At 39.3% G+C, this 23,983-nt stretch overlaps 1 protein-coding gene across 5 annotated transcripts in view; it reads left to right on the forward strand.

The window, feature by feature from the left end:
- CCDC25 (coiled-coil domain containing 25) overlaps positions 1–23,666 on the forward strand; it is a 38,858-nt gene extending 15,192 nt beyond the window's left edge. For all 5 annotated transcript variants that reach the window (XM_045576306.1, XM_036423684.2, XM_036423685.2 and 2 more), the window contains 5 exons: positions 5,778–5,853; positions 9,517–9,620; positions 9,835–10,037; positions 15,684–15,729; positions 20,451–23,666. In XM_045576306.1, coding sequence (XP_045432262.1) covers positions 5,778–5,853; positions 9,517–9,620; positions 9,835–10,037; positions 15,684–15,729; positions 20,451–20,480 — 459 coding nt within the window. In that variant the 3' untranslated portion in view covers positions 20,481–23,666. The remainder of the gene's footprint in view (positions 1–5,777; positions 5,854–9,516; positions 9,621–9,834; positions 10,038–15,683; positions 15,730–20,450) is intronic.
- Positions 23,667–23,983: the final 317 nt, after the last annotated feature.

Genomic DNA, 23,983 nt, shown 5'->3' on the forward strand with positions numbered 1-23,983 from the left:
TCTCTGTCTCCTCTGTTTCTCTCCCTTTCATTTCCATTGACACTACTGGACTTCCTATCTTCTCCGGTGGCGCTTCTTTTTTCTCAGGCTTGTGATTTTCTTGCATCACCAAGGGCAGCTGTTCCCAGTTATCAGGGGCTTTGGGGTTTAAAGCACCATTATACTAGTAAAGGAAAAAGTGAATGTGCTATAGTAACATAAAACCACTATTTTTCCAATTTATCTTTACATCCATAAGTTACATTTTATATAGTTGAGTCACAGAGTGTATATATACTTATTATATGTATTGCTCTTTAAAATGTTTTATTTTGGAATAATTTTAGATTTACAAAGAACGTGCAGAGTTCCCAGATACCACACACCCAGTTTCCCTCCATGTTAGCATCGTACACTACCACAGTAGATTTGTCAGAACTCAGAAACCAACAGTGATACATTATTATTAACTAAAATGCAGACTCTATTGGTTTCCTCATTTTTCCATTAACATTCTCTTTCTGTTCCAGGATCCAATCCAGGATCCCACAGTGCATTTAGTTGTCATGTCTGCCTCGTCTTTGGTTTGTGACAGTTTCTCAGTCTTCCCGTTTTTCATGATCTTGGCATTTTGAGAAGTATTGGTGAAGTATTTCATATTGGGTTTAATCTGACAAAAATATCAGTTACGGGTTTGGAAGGAAGAACAGCAGAAAGGTCCTCTCACTTGACAGAGCTAGGAGATAATGTGTTTATACTAATTCATGTATACACTCATGAACAGTTGTTTTTGTATCTCTACCTGTGTCCACATTTAGCTAAATAGGAGCTCGTGCCATTGTCTCTGTCCAGTCCATTACAATCGGGCCATTCTAGCTTTTCCTCCTTGGTTATCTGTAAGATCCTTCTCTGACAGTGAGAAACCTAGCTCCCACCATCCACTTTTATTTGCTTATTTGTTTGACTTCAATATATATGTAAATGGCTTCAGATTTGTTAACCCATATTCCCAAATGAAACAACTATATCAACTACAGTATAGTGTTTATGTGCAGTTGTTTTTGTTTTTTTGTCTTATAGTTTCTAGTCAAAACAGTTTTCCAAAGTTACTTATAAGCTCTCTCCTCCCACCCACCCCCAATCCCCTTCAGTGATGTTGTGCCATAAGCCTGTAATACAATTAGATTGTTTTGTCTCAATCTACTGTCCAGCCTGGCATTGCCTGGTTGATTGTATTACTCTTTTTTTTAAGTTGTTGTTACAAGGGCTTTAAAGCTGCGGTCACCAACCTTTTGGGCATCACAGACGAGTGTCCATGGACCACCGGTTGGAGACCACTGCTTTAAAGTTTTTGTATGTTTTTTTTGTTGTTGCTGATTTTTTAAATTCTCACCTGAGGATATTTTTCCATTTGTTTTTAGAGAGAGTGGAAGGGAGAGAAGCAGAGAGAAACATTGATGTGAGAGAGACATGTCTATTGTTTGCTTTCCCACATGTCCCAACCAGAGCTGGTGATCAAACTTGCCACCTAAGTACATGCCCTTGATCGCAATTGAACCTGGGACCCTTGAGTCCCCAAGCTGATGCTCTTTCCACTGAGCCAAACAGGCTAGGGCTATTGTATTACTTTTAAAGTGACAGTCTATAAACTTTTTCATGTTACTGTGTTGTTGTTTTTTTGTTTTGTTTTGTTTTTGCTGACTGCTTTGAGTTGGCAGTATGCCACAATTAATATGAAAGCTTCTATGTCAAACTTTAGATTGTTTACAGTTTTCAGCATTGTGACTCTCCAACAAGAGAGAAAAGGGAAGAGGGAGAGAAACATCTATGTGAGAGAAACATCATTCGATTGCCTCCAGTACATGCTCTGATGGGGATCGAACCCACAACCTGGGTATTGTCCTGACGGGAAATCGAAAGCGCCACCTTTCATTGATTGTATGGGAGGATACTCCAACCAACTGAGCCACACTGGCCAGGACAAGAAATATTTTTTATGAACTGCTTTCTGTTTTTTCTTTTAAGTTATTTTTTAGAGTAATTATCAGAAATATAATTATTGGGTCAAAGATATAGTTTGGTAACTCCTTTTATGCCAGATTGCTCTCTGAAAGTATTGTGCTAATTTAAAATGCTATCACATAAATACAGATTTTCCCAACACTTCTGGTAATTTTGTAACTTAAAAAGCAACCAAATACATGATGCTATTTTATTATGGTTATAATATTCATTTTTTAACTTGCTAGCAAAGTTAAACATTGTACTCCATCTTTACTTATACTGCTGTTTTTGAAAACTGTATTGTAAAGAAAAAGAGGAAGATTGTGAACTCTGTGCTGGAACAAAATTCTGAATTCTCCTAGGCCACTTCTTGCCATTTTGGAACTATTTTAAGTTTAGAAAAAATAGAGTATGGTGCTACCAAGTTTCCTTTTGGTTCACATGAAAGTTTTTCCTTTGGGTTCTGCTGTGTTCAAAATGAAAATAATGGTGGTTATCCCAAGTTTGCATTACCACCAGTTTTTACTTGTTTGAATAGAAGTTTTAATGTTATTTTTCTTTAGAAGCACATATTGGGCTCAATAAAAATATGTACTCTTTCAGAAACTCTTACATGGTTGATCTCCTGAAGTAAATGACATAGATCTTTGTACCTATTAGGTACCAAGTAAGTGTTGGAGATGCAATGGGACTAAGTGGTTCCGAGCTCAGACTTCTAGGTTTGAATCCTATCTCTGCTGCTTGCTGTGACTCTGAACAAATTATTTAACTGTGCTCATTTCATCATGTGTAAAAGGGAGCTAACAATACCAATTTTATTGGGTCACTAGAGGCCTGGTGCACCAGCTTTTTGCACTTGGTTGGGAGTAAGGGATCCCTCAGCCTGGCCTGTGCCTTCTTGCAGTCCAGAAGCCCTTAGGGGATGTCCAATTGATGGCTTAGCGGAGGCTCCCACCACCACTTCTGTGCTTGCTAGCAGTGAACCTGGCTTCTGGGCTTCTGACTGAATAGCACTCCCCTGTGGGAGCACACTGAACACCAGGAGGAAGCTCCTGCGTTGAGCGTATGCCCCCTGATGGTTAATGTGTCATAGCAACTGGTCGTTTCACTGTTTGGTCTATTTTTCATATTATCCTTTTATTATATAGGACTAGAGGCCTGGTGCAAGAAATTCATGCACAAGGGGGTGGTCCCTCAGCCTGGCCTGCGCCTTCTCCAATCTGGGACCCCTGGGGGGATGTCAGACTACCGGTTTAGACCCCATGTGGGATGGGGCCTAAACCAGCAGTCGGACATCCCTCTCACAATCTGAGACCGCTGGCTCCTAACCACTTTCCTGCCTGCTGGCTTGATTGCTGCCTATCTGCTCCTCATGGCCCCAACTGCCCTCCCCTACTGGTGATCGCCCCTAACTGTCTCTCCCTCGGCCCCCACCATCATGGCTTTGTCCAGAAGGAAGTCGGACTGTAGGAAGATATCCAGTCTTTCAGTCTAATTAGCTTATTACCCTTTTATTAGTATAGATAGGATTGTAAAGATTAAATGAGCTTATCTCTCAACCACTTAGAACAGTGGTTGGCAAACTGCGGCTTGCGAGCCAGTTGTGACTCTCTGGCCCCTTGAGTGTGGCTCTTCCACAAAATACCACATGCAAGCGCGCACATGTACAGTGCGATTAAAACTCCGTGGCCCATGCGCAGAAGTCGGTTTTCGGCTCTCAAAAGAAATTTCAATTGTTGTACTGTTGATATTTGGCTCTGTTGACTATTGAGTTTCCCAACCACTGACTTAGAATAATGCCTGGCACATGCTAAGCACTGTAGGCTTTTCTTTTCTTTTTTTCACTGAATTCAGTTGAATACAGCCCAAACATTGAAGATCACAGATATTCAGCTGTGCTTTTTCCTAGGTTTCTTTTATTTTTAGAAACCCATAGAAAAATCTCACTTATCTAGAGGTTTCTTATCATATTAACATAGATGGCACAAAGCCCACAGTTAAAATTCTGATCTTTACATCTTGAGAGTTCCTTAGACTCTCCAATTTGTTTGCTCTGACTTTACGAATAATGCTAAGTTGAGTGAGGTTTGTTTTTCTGCTCATATTATATTAGAAGTTGCAAAATAGAAGTGGAGATTGCTCCAGAAATAGTGACAGCCACAGGTAGTAAGACGGGAAATATCCTGACATCAAGGATATAGCCTGACATCAAGGCCAACAAACTAATGTTTCCACAAGAACTCCATAAGCACCATTTCTGGGCCAATTCTTAGAGCATTGTTCTAGTTCTGGGTTTATCTCTCAGTTCTGTCACTAACTAGATATGTGGGACTTTTCCCACTTAACCTCACTAAGCTTCATTTTCTTCATGGGTAAAATGAGGGTAATACAATGCATTTTGTATGACTACGTAATACCTGGCATGTGATGTGTACTCAGAAACTGGTGACTATTGTATTTATTTTCTTTTTGATTTATTTAGCACAGGGTCCATCAGCTCCTGTGTATTGTAGAAGCCCCTGAAGGCATCACTATCACTATAATGGTTGATATCCATAATGATGACATTGTGTAATCAAGATGTTAAATTCAGAAATCCTCAGTGTGGTCAGGGAATAGCACAGGATGAGATACATCACTAAAGTAGTGACACTTAAATCACTCGGTTTTGTGTCAAAATTTATATATTTGAGAGATTCCCATTTAAATCATTGAATGTAAAGAAAATGTGTGGAAACATAATGGAATACACTTAATTTATCTCAAGTATTTATGTAGGTAGAACATTTCAATCCCAAACAGAACTCTTCTGTAATCCCATGCCTACTAGGAGTCAATACTGGGCTGATTTCCATTTGCTCTTGCCTTTGAAATATTTTTCTTCTGAAATGGCTTTGCTTATGTCGTATTTTCCGGCGTATAAGACGACACTGTGTTCTAGTAAAAAGCCTGCTCAGATTGGCCAGAGTCAGAGAGGCGGTCTATTAAAAAAAGAACTGGTGTTGCCTCGGAAGTGGGGGGTAGTCTTATATAGCGAATATAGGCCTAAACCTATGTTTTAACTGTAAAATTAGGGGGTCGTCTTATATGCCGGAAAATATGGTATTCAGTTTTGACTTTGATACATTATCTGTAGAGAATAGAATCCATATTATTTCTTCCTTATAGTGAGTGGTTTTATTTAACATACCAAAGAGGTTGCTTCCTGATTAAGGCTAAGGATAGATGACCTACTACCATGTTTCCCCCAAAATAAGACAGTGTCTTATATTAATTTTTTTCTCCCGAAGTTGCGCTAGGTCTTATTTTCAGGGGATGTCTTATCTTTCCATGCGCTAGGTCTTATTTTCGGAGGATGTCTTATTTTCGGGGAAACACGGTAGATATTTGAGATCCAAAGCTATAAGGTGTCTCTTTGAGAGGAACGTTGTAGGGACCTCAGCTAAGAAGACATCCAGTTGTCAAAAATAGACACCATTTCCGCAAACGTTTCTAGAAGTAAGAATGAGAAGAAGAAAGAAATTACTCAACATAGTTAATATTTTGGTAGTTTTCTTTTATACCCTGTGTTTGTATTTTTTACTTATCATGTATCAGTACTTTCTATATCACTGCCTTCTCTCAGTTTAAACAAACATTCCTGTAACAGGCTCCAGTTTTCAATGATCTGAAATACAGTTGAAGAGCCTCTGCTTTTAATAAAATTGTTCCTGGTAAGTCAGCAAAGCCCAGTGAGTGCACTAGAATCCATCAGTAACAATATAGAAGAACATTTGGATATCTTTGTGTTTCAGGGGGAGAGCATAGAAGACATTCCCAAGGAAGTATTGATGGACTGTGCCCATCTTGTGAAGGCCAATAGCATTCAAGGTCAGTTTTCCTCCAAGTGCTTTCAGACTTAGCAATGATTTCCCTGTGTCTGAAATGGATTACATTTTAGAGAAAATATTCCTGACTTTGGCTTGAGTGAAAGGACTGCCATGTAATATGCCTTTGCCCTGTTTTGTTCTATAAGATGGAATTTCTGCTACCTATCAAAGAACTAAAAATTAATCTCCCCAGCCCTCTAATGTTTATGGCCCTGCCTCAATTCTTTTACCTTGTTTTTCATATATAATTTCAGAGAGGAAAGGAGAGGGAGAGGGAGAGAGAAACATCAGTGATGAGATAGAATCATTGATCAGCTGCCTCCTGCATGCCCCCCACTGGGGATTGAGCCCACAACCGGGGCGTGTCCCCTGACAGGGAATCGAGTTGTGACCTCCTGGTTCATAGGTCTACACTCAACCACTGAGCCATGCTGGCCAGGTTTGTTTTTCTTACCTTGAATAGTAAGTTGTCTATACTTGCCTACCTTTAAGATTATTTGTAGACTTTCAGAAATCAGGATATGTTAATAGCTAAGCAAGAAATGTCTCTCACGGTTTTATTTTTATGTTGTTTGATGTCTTTATTTCCACTCTTTGCCATTAGATACTAGAACTCGAGTCTCCAAATCACTCTTGCTTTCACTTCTTACCTTCTCTCCTTATTTTGTTCTCCCTGTAAATTGTGAAGGTATCAAATCAGTTGTTTATCCCCCAAAGAATCTTGTTTAATTGATCGTGGGCAATCTGTGAGTATAGGTATGCTTGATATGCTCTCCAGGTGATTCTAATGTGCAGAAAGAAATGAGAATTGGTGATAAATGTTTCAGGTAGGGTCTGTAATACTGGGCTTGGTGCCTGTCTATTTTATTCACATAAAAAAATAATACAAACTAAAACTTATATTCTCTTTTCTTGTTTGTTGCAAATCCTTTCACGTGTTCTTGTCCCATTTCCATGCCCCTGGCTGGCAGATGTGACTTTATTAAAAGAGCTTTGGATTCTTTATTCTTGGCCCAGCCTCTTTTTTCTTAATCTCTGTAGATCACTAGTTTTAGAGAAAACAGAAAAAGGGTAAGAGTCATGACACAGAATTCTTCTTCTCAGCCTTGCACAGCGACAGCTCACTTAGCAGAAAAAGGAGCTGGGTCTAACTAAGAGCTTCACTCTTGTGAGTCAATAGCAGAGGATGCTGAAGAGTGAAGGAGATTTTCTTTTCTGTGAGCTTTGCTCAGTACTCTCCATTTGTGTCACTGAGTGGTTAAAATATTTTCCTCCGTGGTTGACCACCTTCAGCACTCAGAACCCAGGGACTTGGGGTTAAACTTGTTTGTATTCATAGAGTCAGGTCAGCGTATTTTATATTCATCTTTACTCTCTTGCCAGATTAAACTTTCTAAAAGCTTAGATATTTCATGACACCCTCACCTTGTCTATACAATTAAAACCAGACTTCTTAAGCTGGCATTAAGCCTCTTTGATCTGACTACATAATTCCTTTTCCCTGCACATATTTCACACTCCAGCCAAACCAAGTATTTGCTGTTTTTCTACATTTGCTTATTCAGTCATGTGTCATTTAATGATGGACATGTGTTCTGAGAAATGCATCATTAGGCAATTTTGTCATTGTACAAACATCATACAGCGAACTTATATAAACCTGGATAGAATAGCCTGCTACACATGTAGCCAGTTGGTGCTAGGCTACAAATCTGTACAGCATGTTCATCTAGTAAATACTGTAGCACAATCATAAGTATCTGTGTGTCTAAACATAGAAAAGGTACAATTAAAAAGGTGGTATAGCCGAAGCTGGTTTGGATCAGTGGATAGAGTGTCAGCCTATGGACTGAAGGGTTCTAGGTTCGATTCGTCAAGGGCATGTACCTTGATTGCGGGCACATCCTCTGTGGGGGTGTGCAGGAGGCAGCTGGTCGATGTTTCTCTCTCATCAATGTTTCTAGCTCTCTATCCCTCTGCCCTTACTCTCTGTAAAAAATCAATAAATTAAAAAATAAAATAAAAAATTAAAAGAAAGAAACCAATGGCTGAAACTGGTTTGGCTCAGTAGATAGAGCATCAGCCTGCAAACTGAGGGGGTCCCAGGTTCGATTCTGGTCAAGGACATGTATCTTGCTTGCAGGCACATTCGAAGCAGGGGTTGTGCAGGAGGCAGCTGATCAATGTTTCTCATCAATGTTTCTAACTCTTTCCCTCTCCCTTCCTTTCTGTAAAAAATCAATTTAAAAAAAATGTGGTATATTAATAAAAGATGAAAAATGGTACATCTGTATGGGGTGCTTATCATGAATGTAACTTTCAGGACTGGAAGCTGCTCTGAGTGAGTCATTAAGTGAGTGAATGTGAAGGCCTAGTGATGAGTGAAGGCCTAGGATATTCCTGTATACTATTGTAGCTTTTATAAGTACTATATACTTATGCTATCAGTTATCTCATATACCGTCTATATATAAGTTTTCCTAGTGTTCTACTACTGTCCCTTCATAGCATTTTTCTAATCCAGGATCATGTGTTATATTTACTTGTCATGTCTCTCTACTCTCCTTTTATCTGGAGACACTTCTTTGTCTTTTAGGGCACTAATACTTTTAGAATGGAGACCAATTGTAGAATATCCCGTGATTTAGATTGGTCTGGTGCTTCCTCTTGAATAAGATCGCATTACAAATTTTCAGGCAGTAATACTTCATAAGCAAATTAAGGTGGTGGCCACAGATTTCTCCATTGTACTTGGTGATTTAATAAACTGAAATATATTGCCATCTAATTTTGAAGGGCCTTAAAGAGTGTTGGACCAGCAATTGAACTGATAATTTTTGTTGTTGTTAATCCTCACCCCAGGATATTTTTCATTGATTTTTTTAGAAAGAGTGAAAGGGAGGGGGAGAGACAGAAGAGTAACATCGATGTCAAAGAGACACATCGATTGGTTGCCTCCCACATGCACCCCAACCAGGATTGAGCCTGAAACCGAGGTACATGCCACTGACCGGAATTGGATCCCGATCTCTCACTCTGAGGACCGATGGTCTATCCACTGAGCCAAATCAACTAGGGCTAACCTGTGATTCTTTGAGCTGCCTAAGGCTGTTGGCGTAGAGGTATGATATGTTTCTTTAGTAAAAGAGGTTCCACTGCTAAAAGAAACAAAAACAAAAATGTTGCTACACTAGTCCAGTGACCTCATGTTTCACATGAGATTCCGGGAGCTGTGTGGACTTCCCAAGGTGGCACAGCTGGTTTGTTGTAGGGCCAGGATAGAGTGCCGGTCTCTTAAATCCCTGGCCATGGCATTTTGCTTTATCTTGCTGCTTATCTTTTATTGGGTCAAGGACTCCTCTGAGAATCTGAGCAAATCTCTTTAAAAACCGTATATAGTAAGTTTTGCATTCAATTTTAGGGAGTCTCAGAAGTCCCTAAAGCAAACCCATGGACCCTGCTTTCTACTGTCATGATTTTGCTTGAATTGTATTTTTCAACTTTACCATTTGCCTTTTGTGGTTGATTTGCAGTTTGAAACACTTGATGCCTTGTTCAATCTAAGCTTTTTCCTTCATTGGATTATGGTGATCTGCCAGTGGGTAAGGGGACACTTTGCTCAGTGCCATCCTGCCTGCACGTTGAAGATAGTCTCTCTTGGCAGGCTGCAAGATGAACAACGTCAACGTGGTATATACACCGTGGTCTAACCTGAAGAAAACCGCTGACATGGACGTGGGACAGATAGGCTTTCACAGGCAGAAGGATGTAAGTGTCCTGCACCACCGAGGGAGGCGGAGTCCTGCCACTGAGTGGGGTATCGTCTTTTCCGTCTAACATCTTTGTTGTTGAGGGCTCAGCATGATGTATGTTTTTTAAGGAAAATTAAGCTGGTGACTGAGCCCCTGGAGAGCCTCTCCCCTGTTCTTGCGGGGAAATCATATAATAAAGATTCAATATTTTCCCCCTGTCTCCCTCAAAGGTGAAAATTGTGACAGTGGAGAAGAAAGTAAATGAGATCCTGAACAGATTAGAAAAGACCAGAGCGGAGCGGTTCCCAGACCTAGCAGCAGAGAAGGAATGCAGAGACCGGGAGGAAAGGAATGAGAAAAAAGCCCAAATTCAGGAAATGAAAAGGAGAGAAAAGGAAGAGATGAAGAAGAAGAGGGAAATGGATGAACTTAGGTATGTTTGAGCTGTAGTACTGGTATTGACCTTGAAGATTCTTCACTGTCATTTTAATCAGGACGATACCCTAAAAAAAAAAAGAGAGAGAGAGAGAGAGAATGATATGCTGGTGGAAAAAGTGATATAAAACAAGCTCAGAGCTTTAACTGAGTTAGAAAAATACATTTATATTGTGTTGGTCAAGTGAATTATCCTTGTATAAGGGCAGGACATAAGAGCGTATGAAATAAAATGGCTAATTTCATTTTTGAATAAACCATAATAAACTTGGTTTGTAAACCTCTTCAGGGGGAAAGATGCTGTATTGATTGTTTAACATTCACTAGCTATGATATTTGAATAGAGTTGTCTTAGCTCTAAAGGCTAGTGCTAGTAACTCTTAAAAATTGTTTTTAAAACCTTTTTTGTACATTTCATGTGTTTTACATTTTGAAAGTTCAAAGTAATTAATGTAGTGAGGTCTGCTCCAAAACACTGAATTTTTTTCTTTTTTATTGAATTTATGGGGTAACATTGGTTAATAAAATTATATAGGTTTCAGTTGTACAGTTGTATAATATATCATCTGTGTATTGTGTGTTCACTTCAGAAGTCAAGTCTACTGCCATTACCATTTAACCCCCCTCATATCCTCTTCTACTTCCTCCATCCCCCTTTCTCTATGGTAATCACCATACTGTTGTCTGTATCTTTAATTTCTTCTTCAAAACACTACTATTTTTTAATGTGTTTTTTTATTGAACTTGAGAGAGAGAGAAACATAGATCGGTTGCCTCCTGTACACATACTGACCGGGGACCTAACCCACAGCCTTGATTGGAATCGAACTGACAATCTTGTGGTGCATAGGTCAACGTTCCAACCAACTGAGCCACACTGGCCAGGGCATCAAAACACTACATTTTTAAATAATAAAGAGTAGTTAAAAATATAATTTGGATCCTGAAATTCTAGTTTATAAGGCTATAAGAATACTTAACTGTATTAATTTTCTATTGCTACTATACAAATTACCACAAATATAGTGGTTTAAAACAGCCTATATTTATTATTTTATAGTTCTGTATGTTAGAAGTTTGATGTGGTTCTTACTGGGCTAACATCCAGGTGTCGGCTGGGCTATGTTCCTTTCTGGGGCTCTAGGGGAGAATCTGTTTCCTTTTCCAGCTGTTAGAGCTACCCACATTTCTTGGCTTGTGACCCCTTCTTCCATCTTCAAAGTTGGTAACATTGCATCTCTGACCTTCTTCCATAGTCATAGTCCCCTCTTCGATCACAGCTTCTTTGCTTTCAAGTTCCAATGTGGTAACATTGGGCGCATCCAGATAACCTATGGTACTCTCCCACCTAAGATCCTTAACTTTATCACATCTGCAGAATAGTCCCTTTTGCCATATGAAATAACATATTTATGGGTTCTAAGGATTAGCATGTGAACATCCTGGGGTAGCATTGTTATCTGTCTACCATACTGAATCTATTATATATAGATGTATAGCAAGAAAATTAATTCTGTGACTAATTCCTAGATTTTCCTAGTTATCCATAGATATCATGTGATAAGTGGACCAAAAAGGGGGGGGGGGGGGTAATTGATGTGTTATACTCTTGGGAAGGGTATTGTAACAAAATGAGCTGTCTTGCCATGTCCCAGTTTCTTTGGAATACTTGGAAATATTAGAAAGATTATTGGGTCAGAATTCGGTATTATGACCAAGTACTGGAACTTATTAGTTATCCATATACACACATGTTCCTGTTGGGGATTCTGCTAAAATAAAATGAGGAGCTTCATAGAATTCCCAAGTGTTATCCTGGGTTATATTTGCTAACATGAATCAGACTAGTGCTAGATTTAAACATTTGATATTACCTAGAATTGCAAGTCTGCTTTTTGTTAGGAGTGGAAGAGAAATGATCAACTCATCAGTGTGTTAAAATTTTTGAAATTTTGAGTAATTGTGGGATTTACTAGTAGAGGAGTTTATTCGTTTTTTGTTTTGTTTGTTTTTAAATATTTTTATTGAGTTCAGAGAGGAAGGGAGAGGGAGAGGAAGAGAGAGAAACATCAATAATGAGAATCATTAATCATAATGAGAAAGAATCATTGATCGGCTGTCTCCTGCATGCCCCCTACTGGGTTATTGAGCTCGAAATCCAGTCATGTGCCCTGACACGGAATCGAACTGTGATGTGGTTCATAGGTTGATTGTCAACCACTGAGCCACTCCCACCAGGGCCTTGCTGCTTTTATTTTAATAAATTCCCCTGAGCCTCAGAAAACCAAAAATAGTTGGTGTGTTCATTTCTGAGAAGTATGTGCCACAAAAATGACTTCCATATGCTGCAGAAGGTAAAAGAATGTGAAGCAGTGACATATCAAAGGTTCGCTTGGCATGTGCAGAGTTGCTGTTTGCATGCTGTATTCTGCAGCTTTTGTGAAATTCCAGCAACAAATTCTAAGTTTTTGATGTTTTATAATTTGTTTTTATACATTTGTAGTACTGGCATCACTTTAATTTCTGCCTTTTGACTCTTCAACCTAAGAGATCAAATGCTTTGACTATAAAATTTCCTTATTTTAAAGTCTTTCTCTTGACTTTCTGACAATGAAAGTACCATTGAATTTTACCAACTGGCTGATTCTTTTATTTGGACCATTTGTTAAAGAATGTCAAGTTGCTGTGATTGCTTAAGAAATTGACATTTGAATCTTCAGGGGATTCCACAGATAAAATCAAGAAAATATTATTATCCCAGGCACTATCCCCACTGTTTCCACATGGTTTCAGTGAAAAAGTATTTGGCCCAATATCCAGAAGAGTTACATTCCAACTTCTTTTCAATCCTGAAGCCATTATTTAGACCCTGGACTCCATTCTAACTTTATGAACAAGGGCAGAAGAAGGGCAGGAAACTTTTAATTTCTACTGCCGGGGTGGGGGGCGGGGGAGAAGTTGATGGGAGTTGTTTGAGCTCTGGTTGGGATCATATCCATCAGCTCTCTGCTCAGAAATGAATGGAGCAAAACAGAGCAAAGAAGGTGCTGCCTTCCTTCTCCAATGGAAAGAACACTAGCCCCTGGAGCTCCATTTGTCCTTCGTGAGCAGATATGATACTGATCGGTCATGTAAACAGATCTACATAAAGGTCATCGTTTTTTAGGTAGTTTTTTGAAATATTTGGGTGGTTGGGAGGGTACCAAAGTGTGAAGACTAGAGAGTAGCAATATATTAACACCTTCTATTAATCATTTTATTAATTTAAACAATAATGAAAATTTTTCCCTTAGACTTCATATATACTCAGTTATCTATTCTGGTCGTTACTTCTATAGACAGTATTTTTTTAAATTAAATTTTTACATGCTTTTTAAAAATATTTTTTTTATTGATTTCAGAGAGGAAGAGAGAGATAGGAACATCAATATGAGAGAGAGAGATCGGCTGCTCTTGCATGCTCCCTATTGAGGTCGAACCCACAACCTGGACATTTGCCCTGGCCAGAAATTGAACCATAGGTCAGTTTCGTTCATAGATCAGTGCTCAACCCCTGAGATAGGGATATTTAAAGTGGCTGGGAGATCAGAATTGGAACCTAAGGCTCAGGTGATTAAAGTCAGAAGTACAAGACCCAGGTAAAATGGCAAATCACACGGGTACACGTATCATCAGTTTGAACATTGATGTGAACTTGATTTGGAGGCAAAGATTACTTCAGCAAGGAGGTTATAGTTGATAAATAGCAAAGCAGGATTTCAAACTCAAGTCTGTAATTCTGAAGTCCATACTGTGACTGTACCATGCTGCCTATAAGGCAAGGATGAACAAGTTGACAAGGCCAGAGCCAAGGTTGTACTTAGGGAAATTTAAAAAAATAAAAAACTTTAAGTCTAAAATTTCATGTTGTAATTGATATTATAATATTCTTGGGATATTAGTAGGAAGTAGACTTGTAAGGATGAGGAGTTTAATGGCAACACGTAGGAAGAGGTAATGGTGAGATCATTGATTAAAAGGATGATATAGTCTAATGCGGAATTGACTGCTGTAATTGTACTCCTTTTCTCTCTGACACACTACCACGCTGCCTTCTATAAATAATGCCCTGTGCCATAGCTCTTCGTTTTAATGATAAGCTCTTTCAGAGAAGCACTTACATACATCCTTGTATCTTCTTCTATGTGACCCAGTGCTTTGCATATGCAGTGGGTGATTAGTCAGTATTTTATAGATGAATAAGTAACTGAGATTAGCTTCCCTTATGCAGTGACTCTTGAGCTAAGATCAAGACTGTTTGCTGGTTAAAGGGGTTGGGGGTAGAGGTGGGATAGAAAGAGAGCTCTTAGTAGAGGGAACCATGTATGCAAAGAGGGAGCAAGGCAAAACACGGGGCTAAAAATAGAAAAATATGTCTGGAGCATCTGGCATGAGGGATCACTGAGTCAGGGTGCCAGTCCATGCGGGGCCTCATTGACCATGTTTGTCTTCATCCTGAGAGTTTTGTAAGGTCATTAAGTAAGAGGTAGTGTGATAGTTTCGTGTTTTGGAAAGGGAGTCGGGTGGTTGTGGCTAGGCCACTTAGGAAGCTATTGCAGTTGTTCATGTGACGTACCTTGGACTGTGGTGATGATGGGAGGTGGAGAGAAGTGGACCAATGACAAGAAATTTTGGCAGGATATGAATGAAGATAGATTGAATTTAGGGGAGAGACAGGGGAAATGACTCATGGCCGGGACCGGTTTGGCTCAGTGGATAGAGCGTCAGCCTGGGGACTGAAAGGTCCCGGGTTCGATTCCAGTCAAGGGCATGTACCTTGGTTGCGGGCACATCCCAAATAGGGGGTGTGCAAGAGGCAGCTGATCGATGATTCTCTCTCATTAATGTTTCTAACTCTCTATCCCTCTCTCTTCCTCTCTGTGAAAAATCAATAAAATATAAAATAAAATAAAAAGAAAGAAAAGAATGACTCCTAGGTTTCTGGTTTGTGGAATGGAATATGGATAGTAATGCAATTCTTTAAGGTAGAGAATACTGGAAAAGAGCTCAGCCTTTTCTTTTTGTTGTTTTCTTTGTTAATTTTCACCCAATGATATTTTTCTTTTCTTTTCTTTTTTTTCCGTTTTGAGAGAGTGGAAGGAAGGGAAGGAGAGAAAGAGAGAAACATCAGTGTGAGAGAGACACATTAATTCGTTTCCCCCACACATACCTTAACCGGGGTTGGGGATTGAACCTATAACCAGCTCCAGGAATCAAACCTGAGGCCCTTAGGTGCCTGGACTGACATTCTAACCACTGACCCACACCAGCTAAGGCACCAATAATTTTTTATAGTGAGGAAGACCATGAGTTGGATATGGATATATGAATCATATCTGCCCTTGGCTATAGGTGAATTTCCTCATTTGGATAATGCCACCTTCCTCACAGTTATTGAGTATGAGTGCTTCGTAAACTATGACAGTGCTGTGTCTGTGTACATCTTATTGTTTGTAGATATTTATCCTTTTTATATTGTAGTCTCCTTGAGGACAGGGATTGTATTTTTGTTTTTGAAAGACCCTCAGCAGTGCTAGATACATGTAATATTTGAGTAATTCTTGCCAGCTGAGTAACCTTATTTTAAATGTGTTTTTTCTTCCAGGAGCTATTCATCACTAATGAAAGCTGAGAATATGTCTTCAAATCAGGTATGCACAAGTTATTCTAATGTGTGCCTTGAAATAATTCAGTAAGAGTTATTAATAATTGAGTTACTGGCCAATATTGACTCACATGTTGCACAACTATAGAACACTCAGGAGGATTCTATTAGGCATTGCCTCTCCTTCCTTTTGGACTTCCTCATGTGTTTGTTTTTGAGTAGGTCACCTTGTGTCATTCCTTGTCTATTGTGAAGTGTGGGTCTTTCTCCTTCATTTCCCTCTTTCCTACTTGCAGGCAGGCAAGAGTGCCATTATTTATTAGTGTCCTATATGAATGTGACTACATTTTATATTATAATTAAGTGAGAACAAAATTATCACCTTCAATTAAAAAATAAAACAGAAATATTAATTCTAAGACGTTATCTGTAGTCTAAGTGACTACATTGATGGTTTTCATGTTCCTCAAGACCTGAATCAAAGAGAAATGGCAGTAGTCTATCTTATCTGAGGATCTTCTAGCATTAGCACCTAGTTATTTACTGACATATTATTGTTCACAAGTACTATCTTCCCCAGAGCTTACTTTGAAATGTCTGGAGGTAGCACAATTGAGCTATTATTAAATTGTCTTTGCCCAAAATAAAACTGAGTGAATATGTTTGCTATATTGAATATTTACAAATATGTGCTTTAGATTTGTGTTTTCCAATACACTAGGCATGATTGCATGTGGCTATTTAAATTTAAGTTAATTAAAGTTTAATTTGACTTAAAAACTCAGATTCTTAGTCATATTGACCACATGTGTCCAGAGACTACCATATTAGTGCAGAAATAGAACACTTTCATCATCACAGAAAATACTGTTAAACAGCACTGCTTTAATATTTGAAAGTGCCATATATATATATATATATATATGGCATCTGATTATCAACAGATGTTAAAATTTCTAGGATTAGTCCTGGCCGGTTTGGCTCAGTGAATGGAGTGTCATCCTGCGGACTGAAGAGTCCCAGGTTCGATTCCCGTCAGAGTCATGTACCTTGGTTGCGGACTCATCCCCAGTGGGGCATGTGCAGGAGGTAGCTGAATTGATGTTTCTCTCTCATTAATGTTTCTAACTCTCTATCCCTTTCCTTCTCCATTCTTTGTAAAGAAAATCAATAAAATATAGTTTTTTAAAAATCTTTAAAAAAAAAGTTCTAGGATTAGGAAATCAGATTTATAGACCAAAGGATTACTAATCCAGCTTTTCCTCTCTATCTGTTATTTGCTGCCCTGTTCCTGAGCTCCAGGTTTGAATCACATTCAAGTTTCCAAGGAAGTTTTGTGCTGGTTTTGATCATTTCTTGCAGTGGAAAGACTTTTATAGCTTTTTCTTGTACTTCAAAAGATTAAGCTTTAATTCTCCTTGTAAGCATCTTCTGTTAAGGGGATACAGGCCTTTCATGATCCATTTTGGCAACATGATCAGTCAGTTTTCAGTTAAAGCTGGTGTTTATGTAAGGTAATTTTTAATTTAGTTTATACAAGTGGGAGAAATATTAGTCTTACACTCTTAAGCTGGTTTCACTTTTGAGTTTGTGCTCTCCTATTTAAATTGGTTCTCTTCAATCTATAATTTCTTTCTAGCCATTCTAAGTTTGGTATCAGGAACCATAACAATTACTTTTAACATTTTATGTGCTCATCATCTTATAAGTGTGTATGTAACAGGAGACCTATTTTGCTATATTGAAAAACATTTTGACTCCTAAAGGGAGTCTAAAATATAAATATTATCCTAATAAAGTTTTGTAGTTCAGATATATATTTAAAAGTTACTCTAATCCTAAAATACAGTTTCTTAGACACATGGGAACTCTTTGCAAATGTAACTCACAGCCTTTATAGGGAATGATGCATTTTCATTGTCACCAACCTAAATTATCTTGGTGAGTTTTTCTTTACTTTTTAATAATTCTTTATTGTTTAAAGTGTCACATATGTCTATCTTCTCCTCCAATGACCCCCTCTAGTCCACCCCTGCCCCAGGCCTTCACTAGCGTATTGTCTGTGCCCATGGGTTATGCATATATGCTTACAAGGTCTTTGGTTAATTACCTCCCAACCACCCGCATTTCCTTTGAGATTCCACACTCTGTTCCATGCTTCCATGTCTTTGAATCTACTCCATCAGTTTATTTTGTTAGAGTCCACATATGAGTGAGATCATGTGATACTTCTCTTTCTCTGACAGACTTATTTCACTTAGCATGATACTCTCCAGGTCCCTCTGTACTGTCTTAAAGGATAAAAGGTTTTCCTTTTTTACTGATGCATAATATTTCATGGTATAAATGTACCATAGCTTTTTTATCCACTCATCTACTGATAGGTACTTGGACTGTTTCCAGATCTTAGCTATTGTAAATTGTGCTGCTATGATGAACATAGGGTCATACATTCTTTCTACTAGTGTTTTGGATTTCTTAGGATATATTCCTAGAAGTGGAATCACTGGGTCAAATGGCAGTTCCACATTTAATTTTTTGAGGAAACTCCATACTGTTTTTCCATAATGTTGCACCAGTCTGCATTCCCACCAGGGTGTACTAGGGTTCTCTCTTCTACACATCCTCACTAGTACTTGTCATTTGTTGGTTTGTTGCTGGTAGCCATTATGACAGGTGTGAGATGATACCTCATTGTAATTTTAATTTGCATCTCTGATGATCAGTGGCTTTGAGGATTTTTTCATATGTCTCTAAGCCATCTGTATGTCCACTTTGGAAAAGTATCTATTGAGGTCAAGCATGTCAAACTCGCAGCCAGCGGGCCTTATTTAAATAAACGTGGGCTGCAAATTTGACATGCTTGAGTTAGATCCTTTACCCATTTTTTAATTATTTGTCTTCCTTCCATTGAGCTCTATGATTCCTTATATATTTTGGATATTATTAGTGAGTTTTTCATTCTCGGTGTTTGGGATCTAAAACTCACCTTAAGAGATACAGGATGACTCGTTCAACCGCTCTACTGCTGTTACTCAGTTTAGGACTCTAGGGCAGTCGCAGTTCTAGAGTTTACATACAAGACAGGCCTTAGTGTGCTCTTTGTACAATTATTATTTAAGGCATTTTAACTATGGCCTCAGTTTATTTTGCTAATTGAAGAGAGGCTCACAGAAAACTGCTGGAAGTTATATCAGACTTCACCGAAACCCTTGTTTTTTAAAATATATTCTATTGATTTTTTACAGAGAGGAAGGGAGAGGAGAGTTAGAAACATCAGTGAGAGAGAAACGTGATCAGCTGCCTCACGCATACCTCCTACCAGGGATGTGCCTGCAACCAAGGTACCTGCCCTTGACTGGAATCAAACCTGGAACCTCTCAGTCAGCAGGCTGACACTCTATCCACTGAGCCAAACCAGTCAGGGCAAAACTCTTGTTTTTTACCTGTATCTCATACTTGCCCATCTACCAAATGAGAGCTATTAAGGAGAAAACCATGTATCACTTGAAGCCCAAGTCCAACAGCTCAGGTATCATACGTGGGAACATGAGAGAAGCTGAAACAAGTGGCATTTTCAAGCCAGTGTACCAGAACTTATACCACTAGTGAGTGTTGGCCCTCTGAGCTGTTTGTTTATTTTTTTAATGTTTTTACTGATTTTAGGTAGAGAGGAAGGAAGAGAGAGAAAGAGATAGAAACATTGGCTGCCTCCTGCACCCCCCTTTACTGGGGATGGAACCCAATGATCCAGGCATGTGCCCTGATAGTGAATCAAACCCGGGACCTCTTGGTCCATGGGGTACAGCCCTTAAGCCACTGAGCCACACCAGCTGGCCAGAGCAGTTTCTTAGGGAATGCAGTATTTCAGGAAGGGTTTGGGCTCTGTTTTTGTTTTTCAGGACTTATTTGTAAGCCATACAATCAAATCAGTCTCTTTATCTACCATTATGTATGGTTTTTTTATCAAAAGTTTGAAAGCCTATGGCTTCCTAATAACTTGAATAACTTCCTAAAAACTTTTCCTAGTTAAAAAAAAAAATAAAAAAAAAATCAAACGCATCTGCAAGCCACAAATAATGTGATAACCTTGAAGCTCAAAATAGTGAAATTTAGGCCAAAAAGTATTTTTGCATTTCAGCAACATTGTTGGCGTAAGAACATTTTGATCTCTTATTATTTGGCATATTTATTGAAGGAACAATTGCATTTTTCTGTTACATCCTATATTCAATTGGTTGGGACTTATTTAATAGTTTGGGTATAATTGGTCACCTGTTGTATAATCCAGGCCATGTAATGACACCTTAACGCAGTGTTTCCCAAACTTTTGATATATGTGTACCCCTTCTATAATTTTTCGTAATGCTGAGTACCCCTCTTACTCATGAGAACATAGAATTAGGCACAGCTAAGCATGGTGCAGTGCATGTCCCCACCAAACTCCGGTGCCTCGCGTACCCCCACCAAACTCTTCCCGTACCCCTGCGGGTACGCGTACCACACTTTGGGAAACACTGCTCTAGAGAAAAGAATATGCACTTTGGGAAACACTGCCTTAGAGAATATAACTGTTAACAGTCTATTCTAAACAATTTAAGATAGAGAAGTGATGAGTGAGTTTGATTATTTTACTTTTTTCTTTTTGAACTCTACAGTTAGGCATAAGGAGGCTTGTTATTGTACTTAGGACTTAATTGTAAATTTTATAAATTGAGTTATGTATTTTTGAAGACTTTTATGGTTTCACTTTTTTGTTTCCTACAGGACGGCAATGATTCAGATGAATTCATGTGAATGAAGAGATGGACCTTTTAAAGATGTGAATTTAGGTACAATTGCAGGCGTTTTGATGTCATCCATGCTCTGAGTTAAGAGAAACAAACAACCTCAGTCTATGCAAATATCAACTTGGGAGTGTTTTTTAAAAGGTGTTCCTTTTTTTGTTGACAGAAAAGGATCAGATATGTATGTGTGTGTGTGTGTGTGTGTGTATATATATATGTCAGATACAGTTGGACTTGAAGACGGCATATAACTTTAGGAAAGTGAAAAAATTTGTGCCCGAACATATCTTGGTAGCTCATGAAAGTTGGCTGCCCTTTTTCTTGGAATAGACTTTAGAACGAACTACTCTGAAAAGTATTTCTGGTACTGTGGTTGATCCCTGAAAACAGATGTCTTGAAAAGCTTTTTATATTCTTAAAATAGCTTCACTTCTATTAAAGAGAATGTATTGGTGAACAATATATAGGAAATGTTCCTCTCACCCTCAATGTCCTGATTAAAAAAAGATGATGGTGTGTTTTGAAGATGATAGTGATATTTTCATTCATGTTCCATGGTGTTGTCTAAGTCAATTAGCAGAGTTGTCCTCAGCAATCAGCTTGCCACATCCTTATTGTCAGAGTGAAGGCCTTCTAGGTACCATCAGACTTAAAGAAATAGTTGGTGTTAATCCAGGTTGGCCCTTGTGTGGCAGTTTTTCCCAAGTAACCCAGGCCACAGAGATTACAGCTTCCGGGCCCTGGGCTCATGTCTCAGCACTGAGGGGAGAAATCGAAGGGGTGCTCTAGGAATTGATGTAGGTTTTGTCTTGGAATACAGCATAAAGCAAAAGTCCTCATTGCAATTATGTTTTTAAAAAGAATTTAGCATTTCACTAGCCAGCAAGTAATTTCTTTATTTACCCTGAAATAATATTTATTTTGCTTTGTAACCCAGAGTTCAGATTTCTCCATTGTAGATCACTAATGTATTATGTAACAGGACTACTCATTCAAACCACCTGCTTTCCAGTGTGATTCTGAATAGAAGATATATTTTTATTGAAGTGTGTAAGAGAGCCCCTGCAGAAAGAACAAAGCCTGCGGGCCAGGAGGCATTCAAATTCACGTTTTAACCACACCCAGAACTGTATCTGCAGCAATCGTACTCTTGATCTAACCCAGCAACAGTGACCTCCAACAAATCTATCTGTAATAACACCTTGGGACAGAGACTAAAACCAGAAGACTTCAGTGTTTCTCTTTATCTCCAGTTGGGGTACGGGGTTGAACTGGAAAACTCCGAGGTGTAAGTTGGCCAAATTTTGAGACAGAGTATGGGAGACAATTCCAGAAATTGTGTGTGTGTCTAATGATATTCAGCCTGGAGTTCTGTGATTTAAATATACGTATAATAATAAAGAATATTTTTTTAATTTGGAAAGACATTGTTAGAATTTGCTTGTTATCCCTATCCTCAAGTTGGTTTTGAGAGCCTCTGGCTATAAAAACAAAACAAAAAAGTCATCTATCATGGGTTCAATGATGCATCTCTCCCCAGAGGCCCACTGGGTCAAAGTGGATGACCTTTTCCAGACACACTGTTGATTGGATGTAGGTCAAGCATGTCAAACTCATGGCCCGAGGGCTGCATGCCTTATTTATTTGGCTCATGTTAGCATTAGAGTTTGACATGCGTGGTGTAGGTGCCTGAGCAGTACCTGTGCTATCCTGCCTGGTTACTGGAAGCACTTGTTTAACATTGCTGCAGCCTCGAAAGGGGTGGATTTTGCCTCCAGCGTCACCTGTGTCACCTCAACTTTCTGCTTCTCAAGGTTTCTGTACCCCACATTACAGCATATATAGTTAGAGGTTTTTGGAAACTACATGTACTTTGGCTGTAGTTTAAGGGACCCAAGGGTCCAAATTTTAAATGTTCCATAACTCTCGGCTTTTAAATGTCAGAGGCCTCTCTTCTGAATTCTCCAAGTTGATTCAAAGCTCAAACCTTTTCAGCTGCTCTGTGCTATTCGGCCGTTGCCTGTGCCTGTGTGCTGGGGAGTTTTCCCCCCGGGTCTCTTGGTCCCAGAGAAAGCAGGGATCTTCTCTTTTGAGAACATTGGTTCAGAGTCAACAGGTCAGACTCTTGGCACTGAAGTCCTTTCATTTCTGGCCGCTGGCATGTTTCCTAAACTTCCTATCGGAAAATTCCAAATTAGTGGTCTTTTATGAGCGGTGCCCTTGATCAGATTTGTACATCCCAAGGATTTCTCTTTCCAACTGTCTCCAGTTTCTGTACTCTGTTAGATCTGCATGCAGGCGAGGTTCACTTTGTCATTTATTTCACAAACTGCTCTATTATATTCCTGTAGCTTTAGAATTCGTTTCTTATACGCCTTTGTGGATCTAGATCACAGTCTTTGGACAAGAGAGCTCTGTCTGAGTGCTTGGGAAGTTACCAGCATGGAAGGTTTGTACATTAGCAGGCAGCCATAGGCTGTAGTTGAACCCTTGCAGTATCTTTTGTTATATTTTAATTTCTTGAAGCATCGGTTTGGTGAGCCTTTTTTTAATTTTTTTTTTATACTGTTTAGTGCCAATGGTTTTCCCCCCTCAGGAAGGAAGGGGCCCACGCATACATCAAGATTAGAAAGGGAGAGTTCAGCTGGCCTCCAGGTTAAAAGCAGAGCTCTTCCTCCCATCAGTCCAAGAGGGGATGCTGTTTTCCAGGCTGGAGTAGGTTATGGGGAAAAACTGAGCAGGACAGAGAAATGAGCACTTGTCCAGCCTTCCTGAGCTGTGATATCGAAGCCTTCTCTTTCTCTGCTGGATTTGAAGCATGTGCGCACTGTGTGTGTAACAAGTCCCAGACTCAGAATGATCATTGAAGAATGAGCGCATGACTGATGTTAAAGTAGATCGTGAAACAAACTGTAAGTGTAAAATGTAAAACTTAAAAAGTCCAAGCTAATATCAATCTTGGCCCAGCGAGTATGTGACGACCCCGAAATGAGGACAGCGCTGCTGGCACCCAGCAGGCTCACATTCCAGTGTGGCAAAGTGGGAGCTCTTCGCTGCCGGACACCCGTGGGCCTCGCCTGGAGCAAGAGACTTGATTGCATTGTGCCATTTCACAAATGAGGTGGTGCCAACTGCCTATTTACCATGTCCTGGATGAATGATATGTAAAATATAATAAAAGCTTATAGTTTGAGTAAAACCAAGTGTGTGTGTGTGTGTGTGTGTGTTTGGGTTTTCACTTTTTAGCTTTCTCCTCCAAGACTCAGTCAGGGATGTGCAAGTAGGGAGAAGGAGGTTCTTGGCTGCCTGACCTGATACCTTCAAACTGGGCTTTGCTTCTTTGAAGGAGAAGATCCAATTAGAGTAAAGCGAAGATTGCCCAAGGATTCCAGGAAGAGAACCATGGAACCTGGAGCGTAAGGGTCAGGATTTGAAGTTTACTATTTGGTATCCCCCCCTCCACCCCAGGGGTTCTGCCTGAGGTCTTGACCAGGGTGAGGCTGCCAACGTGAA

This window comes from Pipistrellus kuhlii, unplaced genomic scaffold (genome assembly GCF_014108245.1).
Source record: "Pipistrellus kuhlii isolate mPipKuh1 unplaced genomic scaffold, mPipKuh1.p scaffold_m20_p_8, whole genome shotgun sequence".
In the NCBI taxonomy this organism is placed as follows: domain Eukaryota; kingdom Metazoa; phylum Chordata; class Mammalia; order Chiroptera; family Vespertilionidae; genus Pipistrellus; species Pipistrellus kuhlii.